Raw genomic sequence first — 18,299 nt, 5'->3', positions numbered from 1 at the left:
AAATAGCCTCAGATCCTGGCAACTGGGTAGAAAAACAACACCAAGGCAGTTACAAAAAGGAATATTCATTTCAAATGACAATTTATGATAACAGCTGGTTTCTGTATTTACAGTACAATATAAAATAAAACCGATCGCATGTAGAGGTACACAAATACTGCTGTCAACACAGGGAGTACTTAAAACATTTAAAAACTAAATGTCACTGTCATGAGTACAAAAATATGGCCATACCGTGGCGGTTGAGATGGCAACCATTAACCGCATGATCACAAGCCTTACCTAGTCCAAGCCCCTTATGATTATCCATGTGTGGCCATTCTGGACACAGACTTGATTAACAAAAGGTTTAAAACTCTGGGTTCTTGCTATGCCTGCTGCCTCTTCAGCGCCCGTTGCATCTGTTAGGTAAATATCACCAGGCACTCATTCTATGGTCCTTTTCATTGTCCGTGTGCTTCATAAGCTTTTCACTCTGCTTCTGCTTCCTTCTTTCTTTTCTTTTTCTTCTTCTTGGCACTCTCACCAACCTGTGCATAAGAAGAGATTTGTTATTCCTTTGGCTAATGTTTAAAGCAATTCAAGTGTCCTAAGTGAAAATGCCCTCTACAGTTTGAGAGCATGTTGGGTGTAGCTGTAGTGACTTTACTAACAAAATAGGTGTAGAAGATGTAAGGAACCAACATGACCAAATGCGCATGCTAGAAAAACACCCGCAATAATGTAGCAGACTGACTCCCTCTGAAGACAACAAGTAGGTTGGAAAGGGATAACTTTCTGCATGGGATATATAAACATTCCAGTGCAGGCACCAGTGATAGGGAAGGCACTCCATTAACTGGATGTATATTAGAAAAATACTGCTGAAAACCACAACATGTCTCTCCCTGTGACCAGAGCATAGACCAGAGCCACAAGGTCATACTGCTGTCCATCCAGAGCAGAAACACACCTCTCCGTCTGTCTCTGCTGCTGGCTCCGTATCAGCTTCTAGTTTCTGCTTCTTTTCCTTCTTTTTCTTCTTCTTCTCTTTCTTCTCTTCTCCTGACGGAGTGGAAGGAGCCGAGGGTGCTGCTGCATCACTGTCACTGTCTTCGCGCTTCCTCTGAAAGACGGAGACAATGTTTAGTCCATCTCATTGTGCGCATAAGTTCATACATGGAATAAACTATACCTTCTTTGGAGTGTGTCCCAATACTGATCAATATCAAATCAATGCCAGAGTATCAACTCATGCAAGCATACCTTTGCTTCACCATTTCCGTCAGCCTTGGATTTGGACGCACTGAAAAGGAGAAGGCAACATGTCACTCTTTGTATGAGACTCATTCCTTAAGACCGATTAACAAAATGCACCCACACGCACAAACTACTAAACAACTGTTGACAAACATTTGGACTGCAAGTTACCACACGAGTGGAAATTAGTAGCTATGAATGTTCACACAGCTCAGCTGCCAGCCAGGCAGAATGCATCACCAGATCTCTGCTGAGCTACGAGAGTTGATGTTGCAGACTGACTCCCTCAGAGACCACAGGGGAGACCAGAAAGGGATAACTGTCTGCTGACTAGAATCACAACATGCATACCAAACTGCTCCATCAAGGCCCCTACCAGACTGGTTTCACACCTGTAATCTACGTAGCCCTCCTTCCAGTTCGATGGAGTGCTGCCGTTGGCTTTGCCATGTTTGTCCAGCAGACCCTTCTGGATCATCATCTTCTTCTGGCTGGCCTGTTCATTACAAATCAGAGTTTGAATCTTCCTGATACAGGACTAAAGGCATAAACTGTTATAGTCCCATGTGGCTCACACACCAGGGTCGTGGGTTTGAGTCCCACGGGGGACAAGTATGCACTCACAACTGTAAGTCACTCTGGATAAGAGCAGCTGCTAAAAAGACAAATGTAAATGAGGAGACTACCAATAGTTTGCACAAGAGACATTACCTTTGGGCCTAAGCCCCACTTGCGGGGATAGGTGTCTCGTTCCATGATGACTCTCTTGATCTTGGCCACCACCCCATGGTCACATGTGGAGATCACTGCAGTCGTCATGAGGGCAGTAGCTGGAAAATTGAAAGGAAACAAACTTGAGATGGGAACATAAATATGCATATGGAGAAATGTGGTTTTTCAAAGCCATCAGTCAAGGGTGATAGATAATAGGTCATCTTTGCACATAGTGCTAATGCCATCTACAAGATCATCATGTGGCCTTTTGAAAAACCACCTGCTTTGCAGAACAGCATACTTCTATTGCTCACCTATACAAATGGCCTCCCCTTTGGTCGTTATAACCACAATATCCTGGTTGATCTCAATGCCATCCTCATATCGCAGGACACCAGGCAGCATGATCTTCGCGCCATAGCAGATCGCATTCACCTGGGGAGAAAATCATACAACTCATTCAAAGACTTGTTCAGTCCTCTACACAGGGTCACACTTGGAAAATGACAGTGACTGTCAATTAAGAGTCAGAAAACAAAAACTCACTGCGCTGTCTTTCATGACCAGACGCTTGTGAGATATTAGAAGCTTTTCCAGTGGGTAGATGACTCTGCGAAGGTACGTCTCGTCCTTGTTGTGGTCATACTGCCATTGAGCATCTAGCACATCGTGCATGGTCACCAAATTGTCCTGCAGAGAACACATTCCAACATCGAATGAGTTCATAATACATGACGCATTAAGCAGAACATAGGCCTAAGTATCAACATTCCCATAACATGTTGGCTAGAGTGGAATCAAGTGGCTGGCATGTCCACTTTCTATTCAGAGCCACTCTATGCCATTTCTGTGCCAAAGAATAATTACCAGGACTGGGGAGAGGCCCAGAACCGAACTCAACACTTTGGACCGTACAATGTAACCAGACAAAACACAGTCAAATGGAGTATGAAAGAGGTACGAGACTCACCCTCTCTCCCAGAACACCAGAGCGAACTCTCCTCAGCTCCTGCATCTGACCACCAACACCCAGGAGGAGCCCCAGGTGGACACACAGGGTCCTGATGTAGGTCCCAGCCTCACAGCTCACCCAGAAAATACCTGCAACAAACAATACGGTTAGATTAGCATCTCTAAAACAGCAGTACTGACAAAGATTTTTAACCTCCGCATAGGGAAATAAATAATTGGATTCCTCACCTAATCTCCTCTCTGGGTCATACTCAATGAGTTTGCTTTCATAAACGGTCCTAACTCTCAACTGCCGCTTAACAGCTGCGATGAGTGGTGGTCGCTGGAACAAAGCTCCTGTAAGGGTTTCAATACCCTAAAGAAAAAAAGCGCAGGATTACCCACAATGTCCCACAACACTGGTATAACACCAATTTCTTGACTAATGTGTGATCAGGTGTGTCAACTCGTCTTTGTTATCGCAGGGCCCTCCAGTCCTGCCCCTTTCTCCACCACAAGCTGCCCCAGTAGAACACTGAGGTGGCAAGTGTGGCTAAAACAGGCATGAGCACCACAGAGAAAGGAGGACCCTAACAAGCACTCAGAGAATGGATAAACACGTTCATCATCTCACATCCATGTCAAGAGGCAGTAACTACGTATTTAAAAAGCAGTCACCAATTTATTGGCATACTTTTACAGTTAAATTACAAACTCTGAACCATGCTAGGAGTAAAAACTGCATTAACAAGAGAACTCACCCTAGCAAGTGTGTGCTCATTCTCAATAGCATTGTGCAGCCGAACAATTCCCACATACTCTTTGCCTGAAACAGACGGCAGAAGAGTAGTAAGTAGAGGCCAATCTTAATGTGTTTACATCACCGTCAGGAAGTAAACATTCAGAGCAGGAAGGGGTTGGGCATACAAAGGATCTCACCTGCACTCTGCTGGGACTTGACCAGTCGTGTGGCTCTGTCCACACACACAATGAGGCAGCCTGTCACCTTGGGGTCCAGGGTGCCACTGTGGCCAGTCTTCTCCACTCGCAGGATACGTCGGATCCAGGCCACCACCTCATGAGAGGAGGGATTGGCAGGCTTGTCCAAGTTGATGAAGCCAGTCCTGAAAGTCACATGGATCGAGATGGGGTTTAGAGTAGAGCCAAATTAAATCAGACAACGCTTCAATATTTTAAAAGGGCATCAGTTGTAGAGCCTAGAGATCGGACAACTATTATTTTTCAGCACCGATACCAATCATTGGAGGACCAAAAAAAGCCGATATCGAATAATTGGCCGATTTTTATATACATTTGTAATAATGACAATTACAATACTGAATGAACACTTATTTGAACTTAATATAATACATAAATAAAATCTACTTAGTCTCAAATAAATAATGAAACATGTTTGATTTGGCTTAAATAATGCAAAAACTGTTTGATAAGTGCAATATGTGCCATCTAAAAAAGCTAACGTTTAAGATCCTTGCTCAGAACATGAGCATATAAAAGCTGGTGGTTCAATAATCCCAGTTAAGAAGTTTTAGGTTGTAGTTATGACACGTCGACTATTTCTCTCTATACCATTTGCATTTCATATACCTTTGACTATTGGAATTTCCTATAGGCACTATAGTATTGCCAGCCTAATCTCAGGAGTTGACTCCAGGTCTAAATATTGCGGTTCCGTTGCACAACCTTCAATGTTATGTAAAATTCTGGCAAATTAATTAATTACGGTCTTCACACAGTTCACAACAAGCCAGGTGGCCGAAACTGTTGCATATACCCCACCCCGACTCTGCTTGCACTGAGCGCAAGAGAAGTGACAATTTCCCTAGTTAATATTGCCTGCTAACACTAATTTCTTTTAACTAAAAACACAGGTTAAAAAAATACACCATTCGTGAAACTAATGTGGTTTTTCCGCAAATGCACTTTTGTTAAATCATCACCCGTCAATGTAATCAATGCAGTGCCTGTTAATTTATATGCAGCGCAGGACAAGCTAGTTGACCTAGTAATATTATCAACCATGTGTATTTAACTAGTGATTTAAGATTGATTGTTTTTTTAACAAGATAAGTTTAATGCTAGCTAGCAACTTACCGTGGCTCCTTGCAGCCACAAGGTCCTTTTGACGCTGCACTCGCAGTTTCCTCGTGGACCGCAATGTAATCGGCATCCAAAAAAGATGATTACCGATCGTTATAACTTGAAATAGGCCGTAATTAAAATCGACCTCTAGTGGAGCCATCAGACAAGGGTGATAGATAAGGAGTCATCTTTGCATATAGTGCTAGTGCAATCTATTTACATTCATCATGTGGCTCCATAACTGTTTTTACAAGACTGAGCAAAAAAAAAAAAAAAAAGTTACCTGACATAATCCTGAATGTTCCTCTTCAGAGGGTTGGAGCCATTTGGCAAGGGTGTGTAGTGAGCTGTCCGGATGTTGAGTTTGTCAAAATTCTGCATGACAAAATTAGTCAAGGGGGGAGATGATAGAATTAAGAATTTACCTTACAAAAAACCAAATGTAACTGCATGGAGGGGATGTGATCAGGAGTTTACGCTCGTCTTAGTTGTGGCCGGTCCCTTAACCATTGCACCAGCACACCTGCCCCCAAAGCAGTTAACCCCAGTAGAACACTGGGGCAAAAGCATAGAGTCAAGCCGCTGAACCCCCTGAGTCAAGAACAGACACAGGGGGCTGCAAGGCCAGGGCCCAGCAGCACTCAGCGAATGGATAAACAAGTTCATCATTTCAAAAACAACATCCTACTTTTACAGATAGATGACAGGACAAGAGTAGGCAAACTCACTTTTAGCAGCAAAGGCCATTGAGAGGTGTCCAGACTAGCAACTCTGGACTCTGGTTTGATGAGGAAATCTCCACTCTCCTGAATATCCTGTACCCCAAAAATGAGGAATTTAGGAAAAATGTACCCAGACGTTTATACCATTTGAATCTAACAGTGAACAAAGCTTGTAGCAACTGGTGCATCAGTCAATTACTGTAAGGACTTACCCCAACGTCATCAACAGCAACTGTCTTTTCCTTCTTCTGCTTTTTCTTAGCGTTCACTTGAAAGGAAAAAAACAAATAATATTACTTGCCAGCAACAAACATGTTTTGTTCCCTGACGTTTCCATACTGGATGATTCCCCTTAGTTTTCAAAAGAAGTGCATTGTCGAGAAGAAACTTGTACATAATGTATGCACTTCGTTGGATGTATACCCATGCACATCCCGTAAATACGACTAATACAACTAAACCCAATCGGAGGGTTGAGTTTACCCGGCTAATTGATAGATAGCTAATAACTGTCTCACCAGCATACTCGATTTGGCAACGCGCTCCCACGTGGCAGACACGACGGGCACGTGGTACTTTGTGTGAATGTGCCTCCACGGGTAAATTTTACCCAATTATGTACGGTGTCCGCAGTTACAGAACCGTGTATAACGACACATATACAACTCAGATATTGCAAGTAAGCAAGTTAACTTAGTCGTTAATTAATATTAATGAATTAGCGGTACAGTTTCAGACCATGTGGCCGCCATGCTTTCAGCGTCTGGATGAAACCTTTAGTTGCGTGTGATTATTAACAAAATGGCGTAACGCTAGCTAGCATAAAGTTCCGAGGCTGCCGTTGAGCACGACTGTTACACAACATCGTGTACTTTGTTGATAGTTAGCTAACTTCGTCATTAGTTACTTTCCACCTAGATGTGTACAGTAGCCAACTAACGGTATTTATTAACTACGTTACCTATGACGACTTAGTGGTTAAAGTTAGCTAGGCATCTTACCATCAGAATTCAGCACTATTGCAATTCCATGATCCGGGAGTATGCGCATGTAACTTAAACTAGATAGATCAAGGAATATACTGCTATAAGTGTAGCTAGTTTGATAACCACATGGTTTACGATGGGTCATGCGAAGTTAATGGGAACGTGGCCGCCTGTTTGATCATGCCTCAATGTTGGGTGCAGTGCTGCTAGTAGTATTTCACAATTTCCTAGTAAATAAACATATACAACAAAGACCTAAAATTCCACAGCAGTTGTAGCTAGCTACTTTGAAATAAGATTGTACTGTTAGACTGCGCAAGGGCTACTTACTTTGTACGTCCGCCATCTTCGGTCTGCTGTGCAACTGACTTGAGACAACGTGTGTGTTCAATGGGATCCCGGATGGCACGGAACGTACTCAGTACGCATGACTTTTAAAGAAAAGGCCCTAGCGCCTCACCAAGCCTCGCGATAGTTCATTCCAAATCCAACCAAACGAGAAAAAGTAGGTCGAACAGTGAGCGTCGCTTCAACAAATATGGTAGTATGTGTAATTCTATGCGCGCGAGAGACGACATAAAATAAATGTTGTGTTAACATGCTACCTTTATATATACACACACGGTCTATGCATGACAATCAGACAAAATAACTAATCTGGGGCGCGTTCAGCAGGATTTGACGTTTTGGAACGTTCAACTTCTGATAGCCTAATTCAATGTAGATCAAACATGCCTCTCTGACATGTAGACTAAGGAATCACATCGGCTCTATTCATGGGTTTGCTGTCTGCGACGTTCGAGAACATTTTGCCAAGTTAACATGGCTCTGTACTTTCCTTTTAATGCTGGATATGGCTTCATCAGAGATATGTATAACCAACTCCCTTGTTTTGTCTGGGCATGACAAAAAAAATTGTTAAGTCACCCAATATAAATCAGGAAAAAAGGTGCTGAAAAATCACACAATTTATTTCATTAAGTAAACAAGGCAACATTTCCTAATACATTCATAAACAAATGACTAGCAAAAGTACTTCAGAAATACTAGAAACTAATCCCTAAAACAAAGCCAAAAATGTAGTTAAACACCTCAATATGTTAAGTTCCAGTTCAAAAGATGATTGTTGTGACAAGAGCATAATGCATGTCAACAAATCTTAAATCCCAAACAGATCAGTCCATTTCCTTGACTTCAACAAGTCTAACAATATCTCATGTAAAATATTTCTGGGTGGAGAATATTTCTAAAGTACAGTACAATTTAGTTCCGCATTAACAATATATAACTGCATTCATGCAGTGGAAATACTTGATTTCACGCAGTAAATGCTCATACAAAAACAATTTGATTCTACAAGACTTTTCGATCTCCTTAAACATGTATGACTGATTGGGTGATGGTGCTTTATTTCTAAAGGACTTTGGTGTTGGCTGGAAAGGTAGAAGACTCAGGGTGGCTCTTCACTTAGGCGTGCAGACCCAAGGAGCGGGCAGTGTTCAGGAAGTCGTCTCTGGTCAGGTAGCAGCCACACAGTTGCCGCAGGCCTGTGAAAGACTCCCGGCCATGCAGGACGCGCCAGTTATCAATGAAGAAAACCTTACAGAAAGAGGGAACATATTTTTTGTTTAAGATTTTGTAAGACTGCACCCATCACCTACAGCTTAATCCTGGTTTACAGTTAAGTGTGGGATGCCCCCCCAATGTCAATATCTAGCTCAACTGATCAAGTAGTACTAAATCCTTTGTCTCGATCAATGAAAAGGCAACTATTTTTCCTTACCTTTCCAGGCTTCAGTTTGATCCACAATTCATTCTCCGGCTTCCTCAGCTCTGTGGTCAACTCTCTGTGAGCCACATACCATCGCTTGACAATGTCATGGGGGATTGTGTTTATGACTGCACGGTCATAGTTATTGTATCTGTAAGACACGCGACCAAACAGAAGGTGATACCATATTAATACTCAATATCAGATCATATAATTCATAACATTGATCTCAAAGGAGCTGGAATAACACACGTTTTGCTGCGTATGAGCGCCAGATCCTGAGCCTTCTACTAAGAACCTTCCAAAGTGAGTTAATTTGTATTGATGGGTGTATAATTTTTCAAACGCATACAACATTGTAAGTTACTAGGTAACCAAGGCTGGTTAATGTAAGGTTGTACGGCCAATGACGTTGGAAGATATGTTTAAAGCAAGACATTCAGGGAGACATACATCTCAAATTACAACAGACTGGTCATACCGGATCATGTACACCTCATTGTTCCAGGGATACACGTTGAGCACAGGGCCAATGCCGATCATGTGGTTATGGTGGTCGCTGACATTTTCAATGTACTCGTGCTTGATAGGAACCTGTGCTAGCAGCTCAAAGTTCTCAGGCGTGTTCTGGAGCACTTTGTCAGCAGAATAGAAGCCATCTACAAGTAGTGTTCTTCCTCCTGTTCCCTCATGCCTAAGGCAATGGAACACTTGGATCCTGCAAGTCAAAGTCAATGGCATCAAAGTAAGTCACATGTTATTATGAAATGCCCAGTAGGTGGCTATTGCCCTGTCATTTGATGGGAGGCCAAGGGAGAGCTTAGTTTCATGTTGTACTATAGCTTATTTTATCAAGATGTCTGTGGCATAGCAATGTGCGTCTGGCTTGTGTCTTATCAGTTGAAGAGATTCTCCGGTACTTTTGTATACTTTTTAGCCAGTAGTTCAGAAAGTAGCGCTCACAAGCCAAAAGTGGTCCCAGAAAATGGCCTACCATATCACATATGTGCACCACATCATTGCTCTCGCTCTGCTGTGTGTGCGTGCGTCTTTCTAGCGGTCACTCAAATGGCGAAGGGCTAAATCTCATTGGCTAGAACTCAAATCTCTAGTAGCTGGCCCACGTGGGGGGAAAAAAGCAGGGAAAATGACATCCAGAAAACAGTCCCTTTCAAACTAGGGATTTCGTGGCTAATTGAGATAAGACAGTAATGTATATATGAACTCCACATTGACACATTCAGCCCAAAGTGGGAGGTTTTAAAAATACATTCAAGTCGCCAAAGCTCTGGAGCATGTCTTTAAAAAGCTAATGCTGGATATGTTGTTACAACTGTACATTTTTGTAACATCACTGTAATAGCCTAACACAATAACCTATACACTGCCTTCAGAAAGTATTCAGACCCTTTGACGTTTTCCAGGTTACAGCCTCATTTTAAAATAGATTAAATTGTCCCCCCCCTCCCCAGCTACTTTCAGGTCTCTCCAGAGATGTTAGATCGGGTTCAAGTCGGGGCTCTGGCTTGGCCACTCATGGATATTCAGAGATTTGTCCTGAAACCATTCCTAAGTTGTCTTGGTTGTGTGCTTAGTGTCGTTGTCCTGCTGGAAGGTGAACCTTCGCCCCAGTCTGAAGTCCTGAGCAGGTTGTCGTCAAGGATCTCTCTGTACTTTGCTCCATTCACCTTTCCCTTGATCCTGATGAGTTTCACTGTCCCTGAAAAACACCCCCACAGCATGATGCTGCCACCGCCATGCTTCACCATGGGGATGGTGCCAAGTTTCCTCCAGATGTGAAACTTGGCATTCAGGCCAAAGAGTGGAATCTTGGTTTCATCAGACCAGAGAATCTTGTTTCTCAAACTCCAAGCGGACTGTCATGTACCTTTTACTGAGGAATGGCTTCTGTCTGGCCACTCTATCATAAAGGTCTAATTTGTGGAGTGCTGCAGAGATGGTTGTCCTTCTGGAAGGTTCTCCCATCTCCACAGAGGAACTCTAGAGCTCTGTCAGTGACCATCCCTGACCAAGGGCCTTCTCCTCTGATTGCTCAATTTGGCCAAGCAGCCAGCTCTGGGAAGAGTCTTGGTGGTTCCAAACTTCTTCCATTTAAGAATAATGGAGGCCACTATTCTTGGGGACTTCAAAGCTGCAGAAGTGTTTTGTGACCCTTTCCCAGATCTGTGCCTCGCCACAATCCTGTCTCGGAGCTCTACGGACAATTCCTTCTACCTCGTGGCTTTGTTTTTGCTCTGACATGAACTGTCAACTGTGGGACCTTATATAGACAGGTGTGTGCCTTTCCAAATCATGTCCAATCAATTAAATTTACCACAGATGGACTCCAATCAAGTTGTAGAAACATCTTAAAGATTATCAAATGGAAACAGGATGCACATGAGCTCAATTTTGCATCTCATAGCAAAGGGTCTGAATACTTATGTAAATAAGGTAGGTTTTTTATTTTTAATACATGTGTCTTTATCTGAGGAATCTCAACCTAACCAATAGACAGATGTGTACTGCCTTGCTACTTTGACCTGACATGATTACTCCAATACAGTTCAAATAACACCCATCTATGTGTGAACATCTAAATACATACCCACATGGCTCTTGGAAGTATGAGGTGTCTGTATGACGGTCCAGTGCCAGTTTGGTGTAGGCAGTGTCTCCTCGGGAGAAATCGGATGTGAAGTTCCACATCTTGCCATACATAGTCTCCCTAGTAGGAAACAAAAATGAAAGTCAAAAGTGATACCTAAAACATTATACAGTACAATAACAATTCAAACAAGATTATAATGGCAACTGTGATCCAAATAGTGAGTGATATTTTGTTTCTTTGGGGTGTCAGGAGGGCGGCAATTACTTCTGATAACCAAATATACTCACTGGACTAGAATAAGAAAATGCCCTCATCTGGCAACCACGAGCAATGCATTTCTTATAACACGCTGCTTCCTCCCTCCCTTCCATTCACCCCAAAGTAGAGTCCAGTACAAAGAGGGATTAGTGCGCTTGCTCAGGCGTTTGAAACTTCAAAACCACACCACCTGCAGAGTCCTTAATGAACAGACCTGGTGGATTAATGAGGGCAAAGTACCTCTCCTTTCTCACTACACTGGCAGAGGAGACACTGTCAAAATGCAACAATGCCCATTCCTTTGACAATTCTACCCTCCATTCCAACTGCAGAGAGAAGTCTGTTGTGCATGTTAACTTGACAAACGTATCAAAGTTGATGTTAAGGAAACCAAAACCTTCTCTGTAGCACTGTTACTTTGCAAAACAAAGAGTGTAAACAAGCCAACCCTGAGAAATATCAAGCTTCTTTAAAGCCAAAAATAGATATCTGGGGTGTTTATTCTCAATCCTTATTAAATAATCCCCCACTCTAAAACCATGCATCTTTTGAATGAATTGTGGTGGGTGGTATGCCATTACCTTTAAGCCCCCTCAACCCCACTTCTCATTCCCTACCCCAGGCAATCACAGAGGGGCTTACTATACCTGATGAGGCTGACCCTCTGGGTAAGAGTCTCTGTGGCCTCAACAGTCGGCGGGACGCCCTCCACAAAAGCAATGCCGTACAGCAGAAAGCGCCCAAGGAACTTTTTCAGTTCATCATCACAGCTCATAAACTTGTCCCAGTTAGCAGAGGGCACCTTGGCACTGGTATAGATGTCAGAGTTCCAGATGATGTGTGGCTGCATGGCACTCTGGTTCTGTCCCTCATAGCTGTTCTGAGCAAGCCAGCTCAGGTTGTACCTTGTCACATGACCATCAGGCCCTAAGGTAAACAAAAATACAATTCCATCTATTATAGACTCAATAACTGTTAAAAAAGAATGGATGAGTAACAATAGGTGCATAGATCACAGTTAGGATTGCGGTTCACCATTGAAAATGATCAAATGATAGGCTTAACTACTGGCATGGATTTAGAGTTCTTGACAACATCAAACTGACCTAGATTCAGTACCTCACTGAGTAAGTGAGAACGGTTACAGTTTAACCAATGCCTTGTGAAAAGATGTACCATTGTACAAACATGTAATTCAAATAAAGCATATGGCAGCAATATCATCAGTACATTACAACCTTTTTTGAAGAGTCAAAGGTCTCCCCAAAATATGCTTGTTTTTAAGAAGATAACTATCTCAGGTTTGGCAGTGGAGAAGATCATTTTTAGGCTAGGCTACTCCATAATGTGGGCTTCCAACAGGGTCTAAAAGGGAAAAAAACAAGCTCAATTCTTCACTTTGGTTCCAAAGAAAACTGTTTCTCATGTGAAAACCACCTGTAGTTATTCATTTGGAGAATTATTATTATTATTATTATTATTATTATTATTATTATTATTTTAATCAAAACAAAGAAAGCCACCTACTGTATGTGATGTGAGAAACTGGGTAGAGAATATTTTCCATCCCTCAGTTGGGAAAATACATCTTCAAACCAAGACTTACATGTGAGGAAGATATTCTCATCATCCACCCTGGTGTTGGCAGGACGTATGTTTAGCTCCACATTTGCTGTATCCAGGTTCCTCTGGTTGGTCTTGCTGTTGAAGCAGGAGGCAGAGTGGCAATGATCCCGTAGCCACACATAGGCAAAATGCATAACAAGCCCTCCATAGCTGAGCTCTGCCAAATCAAAATGTCAGATTTACAAGTACATATTAGCCTATAATGTAAAAACTGGCCAATTCAAGTGTGAAGTGCCAGTTCCAGACTAGGATTTAATATGTAAAATATATATACACAAACACACAATAATGATACATTATGATGTCAAAGCCTATAGGAGGGTATATTAAAAACAAGAAAAGGAACAGGAAGGCTGTTGGTATCTGGCACTGTGGGTCCTGCATGAAGACTGTTGCTGTGGGCGCCTGGACATACAACACGACGTCTGCAGTCACAGTGAAGTCGGCCATCAGGAGACTGAAGGAGCTGAAAGACCAGCAGACTGTTACTGGAGGATCAGACTCTCACTGTTGTGTACAGTTTGACCTGGACACTGTGTCGAACATCTACCACAATAAAAAGCAGTCTAGAGCGAGAAAAAAAATGTTAATAAAAAAAATAACAAGAAAAGGAACATTCCTCATTGAGACCTGCTGATGCAAGAGTGCCCAAGTGGTCCATAAGTCATTTTTCCCCATCTCTTTTCTCCATCTCCTCCTCACATTGTGGTTGCAAATGGAGCTCTTATACTCAAAAATCCTTGTCTTAAGTTCACGTTTGGTCTTTCTTATCCACATAATAAAAATTCACAGGAGCAGTTAAGGAGATTCACAACATATTTTGCTTTACAGGTTATTCTACCAAACCTTTATCCGCTCACCCGAGTGGGGATGGATTAGAGAGTTCCCGCTGATCATGGCATAACAGTGAATGCAGTTGTGACAAGGGAAATTGCCATCAGGAATGACAGACATGAAATGTGATGCTTTTTTCTTAGGCCAATCATTCTCTTATCTTCATCATTGTAATGACATGTTTGAATAATACAGGACTAGAATAAGATGAAGACGCCGTTTGCTTCACTTTATGAAGATTGAATGCTTATGAGTCTGTAAATAACTGCTATAGCCTATCGCCATCGCGCATTCTCCCCACTGGGCAAAAACTGGTTGAATCTATGTTGTTTCCATGTCATTTCAACCAAAACAATAATATAATACACTTTTTATATAATATAAATAAATATATATATATATAAATAAATACATAAATAAATATATATATAAAGTTTTTCTATTGGGTTCAGGTTTGGAGACTGGCTAGGCCACTCCAGGACCTTGAGTGGCTCTGTAAGAAGCATCCCCTTAGTTGCCCTGGCTGTGTGTTTCGGGTCATTGTCATGCTGGAAGACCCAGCCACAACCCATCTTCAATGCTCTTACTGAGGGAAGGAGGTTGTTGGCCAAGATCTCGCGATACATGGCCCCATCCATCGTCCCCTCATTCCCGTGCAGTCGTCCTGTCCCCTTTGCAGAAAAGCATCCCCAAAGAATGATGTTTCCACCTCCATGCTTCACAGTTGGGATGGTGTTCTTGGGGGTTGTACTCATCCTTCTTCTTCCTCCAAACACGGCGAGTGGAGTTTAGACCAAAAAGCACAATTTTTGTCTCATCAGACCACATGACCTTCTCCCATTCCTCCTCTGGATCATCCAGATGGTCATTGGCAAACTTCAGACGGGCCTGGACATGCGCTGGCTTGAGCAGGGGGACCTTGCGTGTGCTGCAGGATTTTAATCCATGACGGCGTAGTGTGTTACTAATGGTTTTCTTTGAGACTGTGGTCCCAGCTCTCTTCAGGTCATTGACCAGATCATGCCATGTAGTTCTGGGCTGATCCCTCACCTTCCTCATGATCATTGATGCCCCACAAGGTGAGATCTTGCATGGAGCCCCAGACCAAGGGTAATTGATCGTCATCTTGAACTTCTTCCATTTTCTAATAATTGCGCCAACAGTTGTTGCCTTCTCACCAAGCTGCTTGCTTATTGTCCTGTAGCCCATCCTAGCCTTGTGCAAGTCTACAATTTTATCTCTGATGTCCTTACTCAGCTCTCTGGTCTTGGCCATTGTGGAGAGGTTGGAGTCTGTTTGATTGAATGTGTGGACAGGTGTCTTTTATACAGGTAACGAGTTCAAACAGGTGCAGTTAACACAGGTAATGAGTGGAGAACAGGAGGGATTCTTAAAGAAAAACAAACAGGTCTGTGAGAGCCAGAATTCTTACTGGTTGGTAAAAAATGCAAATGAATTACTTAAAAATCATACAATGTGATTTTCTGGAGTTTTGTTTTAGATTCCGTCTCTCACAGTTGAAGAGTACCTATGATAAATATTACAGACCTCTACATGCTTTGTAAGTAGGAAAACCTGCAAAATCAGCAGTGTATCAAATACTTGTTCTCCCCACTGTATGTATGTATGTATGTATGTATGTATGCATACATGCATACATACATACATGCATGCATACATACATACATGCATGCATACATACATACATACATACATACATACATATGATGACTTTGAATCAATGTGGAATTGAATCAATGTTTTACCCAACTTTTAACCTAAATCCAAAGAAACTGACATGTTTTGTTGATTTCACATTAGTTGACTACTCAACCAAATGTAAATCAAAACTAGACATTGAACTGACGTCTGTGCCCAGTGGGTCTCTTCTTTCAAAAACTATGAGTTCCTTTGGCTGCTGTATTTAACATTCAAATGGACTATTACAGGGTTCCCCAACTAGCGGCCCGAATTTGTCCCACGTTCGGTTTTATTTGCCCCCCCCCCCCCCCCCCAAGAGTGTGCAAAGCTGTCATCAAGGCAAAGGGTGGCTACTTTGAAAAATCTCACATATATTTGGATTTGTTTCAAACCTTTGGTTACCACATGATTCCATACGTGTTATTCTAGAGTTTTTATGTCTTCACTATTATTCTACAATGTAGAAAATAGTCAAAATAAAGAAGAACCATTGAATGAGTAGATGTGTCCAAATGTGCTGTATATATATTTTTTATATAAAAAACATTTGGGACATAAGACTGTAAAAAGAAATCAGCAATAAGTTATTTTAATTTAGGAAACCTGTTCAAATATTCCCACTGATGGGTTCTGACTTGAAAATATGAAATATCCTTATTCATGTCACTGAGGGAATGGGGGGAATGTAGAATGTTCACATTCTGTCAGAACATGTTATTGTTAGACATCAGGTATTCTATTGGAAGGAGAAGGGCCACAGTCTGGTACAGGTCAACAGGACAGGAGAATTTGGGCTGAGTTCGGGTCAAATGAATTGAGACAGAACATGCATCACTAAAGTCATGTCTAGCAACAGAGGTGCATTGGCTGTTCAGATGTGTAAGGAAGAGACTCAGCATAGAAGGAAGGGTTATACCAGTGCTTGTGTGAATATGTATTTTCAGCTGTGTGACCCATTGGGTGAATAAACTTGGTTTGAGCATTTCATAGTTGTCCGTCAGGTTCTTAATAACAGGTGAAAAACTAACACCAAGCATAACAGAGATGTCATTGTACACAAATGTAAGCAAGGTTTGAAACTATGTTTTAGTCAAATAAATATGTTTGGGCTTCTTGAGGTCAATTTACAGTCTACAAATTATTTGTAATCATGTTTCGGTCCCTGACAATCCGCTTAAGAAAAAAATATGGTCCCTCGGCTGAATCCAGTTGCTGATCCCTGCCTTGTCTATTAGTCTAAGAAATAACGCCCGCCGCCAAAAAAAGTCAACAATCTAGTCTAGATCTAGTCTAGTGTTCAGGGAGGCAGGTAGCCTAGTGGTTAGAGCGTTGAACTGAAAGGTTGCTGGATCGAAACCCCGAGCTGGCATGGTAAAAATCTGTCGTTCTGCCCCTGAACAAGGCAGTTAACCCACTGTTCCCTGGGTTCCCGGCAGGCCGTCATTGTAAAGAAGAATTTGTTCTTAACGGACTTGCCTAGTTAAATAAAAAAAAATGACTCCACAAGCGCTTGAGAGGCCAGCGGAGAGCAAGTGCGCAAAAGTGAAGTTACATGCTTATGTTTATGAATATGCATACAGCATATTTAAGGTCCCTCAGTCAAGTATTGAACTTCAAGCACCGATTCAACTACAAAGACCAGGGAGCTTTTCAAAAGCCTCAAAGAAGGGCAGACATATGGAGCTGTATTCAAAAACAGACTATAGAGCAAATAAAATGTTCATTTAGAGTTTGGTAAAGGGCTGATACAACGAGTAATACTTACTAAGGCTGTCTTCCTGAAGCTGCCAGTGACAACTCGTCGATTGTGGAACAGTATGCAGCCAATGTCTCACTTCAATCTGGGTTCGTATGAATCCAGAGACCAAAGGAGCCCGTGCTTTCGATATGGGTTGCAAATAGCCATTTAAACGGCAAAACATCCGCGCCAAAGACATTGTCTGCTAATGGAAAATCAAATGTAGATGGAACACTGTTCATGGACAAATTCCGAACACAACTATAGGAGTTATTTGATATAGTCTGACATTGACTCCGCACAAATGATAATTTCCCCATCTTAATTGCTGTGATTAATAACAATTCAGCTTCTGTTGATCTGATCATGCAATACTCACACAACGGAGCTCGTGTGGATTCCAGTCAGTTGTGTTTATGTAGCTAGCAGCACTAATTACTGTGACCTGGAATGAAGACTTCTTGGACCTTCGATGAAGCTACATTGACAATCGATGAGATAAATTATTAAGCAAGTTAGTTTTTTCCAAGTCGTTTATACACTTTGCAGGCTAGCATTGCAGGCTAGTAAACTTTGGACACATACCTTGATAACGTTGACGCTAAGAACCGCTAGTTAGCGACTACCAAAGAGGTACAGTAGCTACCAGCATAGAGGAAGAGACGAAGCGAGAGGATCCACTCTTCTTCTTCTTCTTCTCCTTCTTCTTCTTCTTCGATATAATGGCGGTCCGCAAACCAACGTTAAAGGTATATGCCGCCACCTACTGTGCTGGAGTGTGTGGTCAATCACGGTTTACAACGTTCCTAAATCCTCCTACCTAACTCAGTACTGAGAAAATAAAAAAGAGCCTTACTAACTTCTAAGACCCTCCACCATCTCCCAAATCCCTTCCAACTGACCTCAATGACCCTAAACTTAAATCTAAATCTTTCCCTCTCTTCAACATACTTACAACAATATAACAACACATGATCCACTGTTTCATCGACCATGCACTCCAGGCACAAACCATTCATATGCTTGCCAATCAAATGTAATGAAG

General features: G+C 42.1%; 2 protein-coding genes and 5 non-coding genes across 11 annotated transcripts; all 7 read right to left on the bottom strand.

Moving 5' to 3' along the window:
- Positions 1-49: 49 nt before the first annotated feature.
- Positions 50-7,163, bottom strand: LOC110509933 (H/ACA ribonucleoprotein complex subunit DKC1). Of its 2 annotated transcripts, XM_021591156.2 has the most exons (15): positions 7,046-7,160; positions 5,942-5,997; positions 5,736-5,822; positions 5,291-5,382; positions 3,844-4,028; positions 3,666-3,730; positions 3,154-3,280; positions 2,924-3,054; positions 2,500-2,643; positions 2,268-2,388; positions 1,951-2,069; positions 1,632-1,735; positions 1,246-1,285; positions 953-1,105; positions 50-530 (listed from the first exon to the last, which is right to left on the bottom strand). In XM_021591156.2, exons 1-15 carry the CDS (start codon positions 7,059-7,061, stop codon positions 471-473), a joined length of 1,500 nt encoding a protein of 499 aa, XP_021446831.2. In that variant the 5' UTR covers positions 7,062-7,160; the 3' UTR covers positions 50-470. The 2 variants fall into 2 exon arrangements, with proteins under 2 accessions (XP_021446831.2, XP_036824034.1); XM_036968139.1 differs by lacking the exon at positions 50-530 and having other exon boundaries at positions 1,009-1,105; positions 1,616-1,735; positions 7,046-7,163.
- Positions 2,141-2,218, bottom strand: LOC118945687. Its single transcript, XR_005040802.1, has one exon. It is a non-coding gene; the product is annotated as a small nucleolar RNA SNORD83 (small nucleolar RNA).
- On the bottom strand, positions 2,731-2,863 carry LOC118945694. The gene has a single exon (XR_005040809.1). It is a non-coding gene; the product is annotated as a small nucleolar RNA SNORA36 family (small nucleolar RNA).
- On the bottom strand, positions 3,354-3,538 carry LOC118945700. The gene has a single exon (XR_005040815.1). It is a non-coding gene; the product is annotated as a small nucleolar RNA SNORD17 (small nucleolar RNA).
- Positions 5,162-5,241, bottom strand: LOC118945688. Its single transcript, XR_005040803.1, has one exon. It is a non-coding gene; the product is annotated as a small nucleolar RNA SNORD83 (small nucleolar RNA).
- On the bottom strand, positions 5,469-5,681 carry LOC118945699. The gene has a single exon (XR_005040814.1). It is a non-coding gene; the product is annotated as a small nucleolar RNA SNORD17 (small nucleolar RNA).
- Positions 7,164-7,665: 502 nt separating the features above from the next.
- LOC110509935 (trimethyllysine dioxygenase, mitochondrial) lies at positions 7,666-17,988 on the bottom strand. 4 transcript variants are annotated; one of them, XM_036968140.1, is made up of 9 exons: positions 17,840-17,988; positions 17,634-17,732; positions 17,282-17,459; positions 12,962-13,447; positions 12,003-12,282; positions 11,095-11,214; positions 8,968-9,204; positions 8,499-8,637; positions 7,666-8,314 (listed from the first exon to the last, which is right to left on the bottom strand). In XM_036968140.1, exons 4-9 carry the CDS (start codon positions 13,113-13,115, stop codon positions 8,183-8,185), a joined length of 1,062 nt encoding a protein of 353 aa, XP_036824035.1. In that variant the 5' UTR covers positions 13,116-13,447; positions 17,282-17,459; positions 17,634-17,732; positions 17,840-17,988; the 3' UTR covers positions 7,666-8,182. The 4 variants fall into 4 exon arrangements, with proteins under 4 accessions (XP_036824035.1, XP_021446834.1, XP_036824036.1 ...); XM_021591159.2 differs by having other exon boundaries at positions 12,962-13,138; XM_036968141.1 differs by having other exon boundaries at positions 17,282-17,456.
- Between the last annotated feature and the right edge of the window lie 311 nt (positions 17,989-18,299).

This window comes from Oncorhynchus mykiss, chromosome Y, assembly GCF_013265735.2.
Source record: "Oncorhynchus mykiss isolate Arlee chromosome Y, USDA_OmykA_1.1, whole genome shotgun sequence".
Classification (NCBI taxonomy): domain Eukaryota; kingdom Metazoa; phylum Chordata; class Actinopteri; order Salmoniformes; family Salmonidae; genus Oncorhynchus; species Oncorhynchus mykiss.
Note: the sequence above shows the minus strand (reverse complement) of the source record. Positions and strands in the feature narration are given on the sequence as shown.

What these genes read in the sequence shown, in the direction of transcription:
- LOC110509933 (XM_021591156.2), bottom strand. An exon ending in AGTGGGGCTTAGGCCCAAAG is followed by an intron (nt 1,736 to 1,950) that starts GTAATGTCTCTT and finishes TGTAATGAACAG; the next exon opens with GCCAGCCAGAAGAAGATGAT. An exon ending in CAGCAGAGACAGACGGAGAG is followed by an intron (nt 531 to 952) that starts GTGTGTTTCTGC and finishes TCTTATGCACAG; the next exon opens with GTTGGTGAGAGTGCCAAGAA.
- LOC110509935 (XM_021591159.2), bottom strand. Translation starts at nt 17,453, where the DNA reads ATGTCTTTGGCGCGGATGTTTTGCCGTTTAAATGGCTATTTGCAACCC. An exon ending in TGAGAATATCTTCCTCACAT is followed by an intron (nt 12,283 to 12,961) that starts GTAAGTCTTGGT and finishes TGTTTACCTTAG; the next exon opens with GGCCTGATGGTCATGTGACA. An exon ending in AATGAGGTGTACATGATCCG is followed by an intron (nt 8,638 to 8,967) that starts GTATGACCAGTC and finishes CGTGTCTTACAG; the next exon opens with ATACAATAACTATGACCGTG.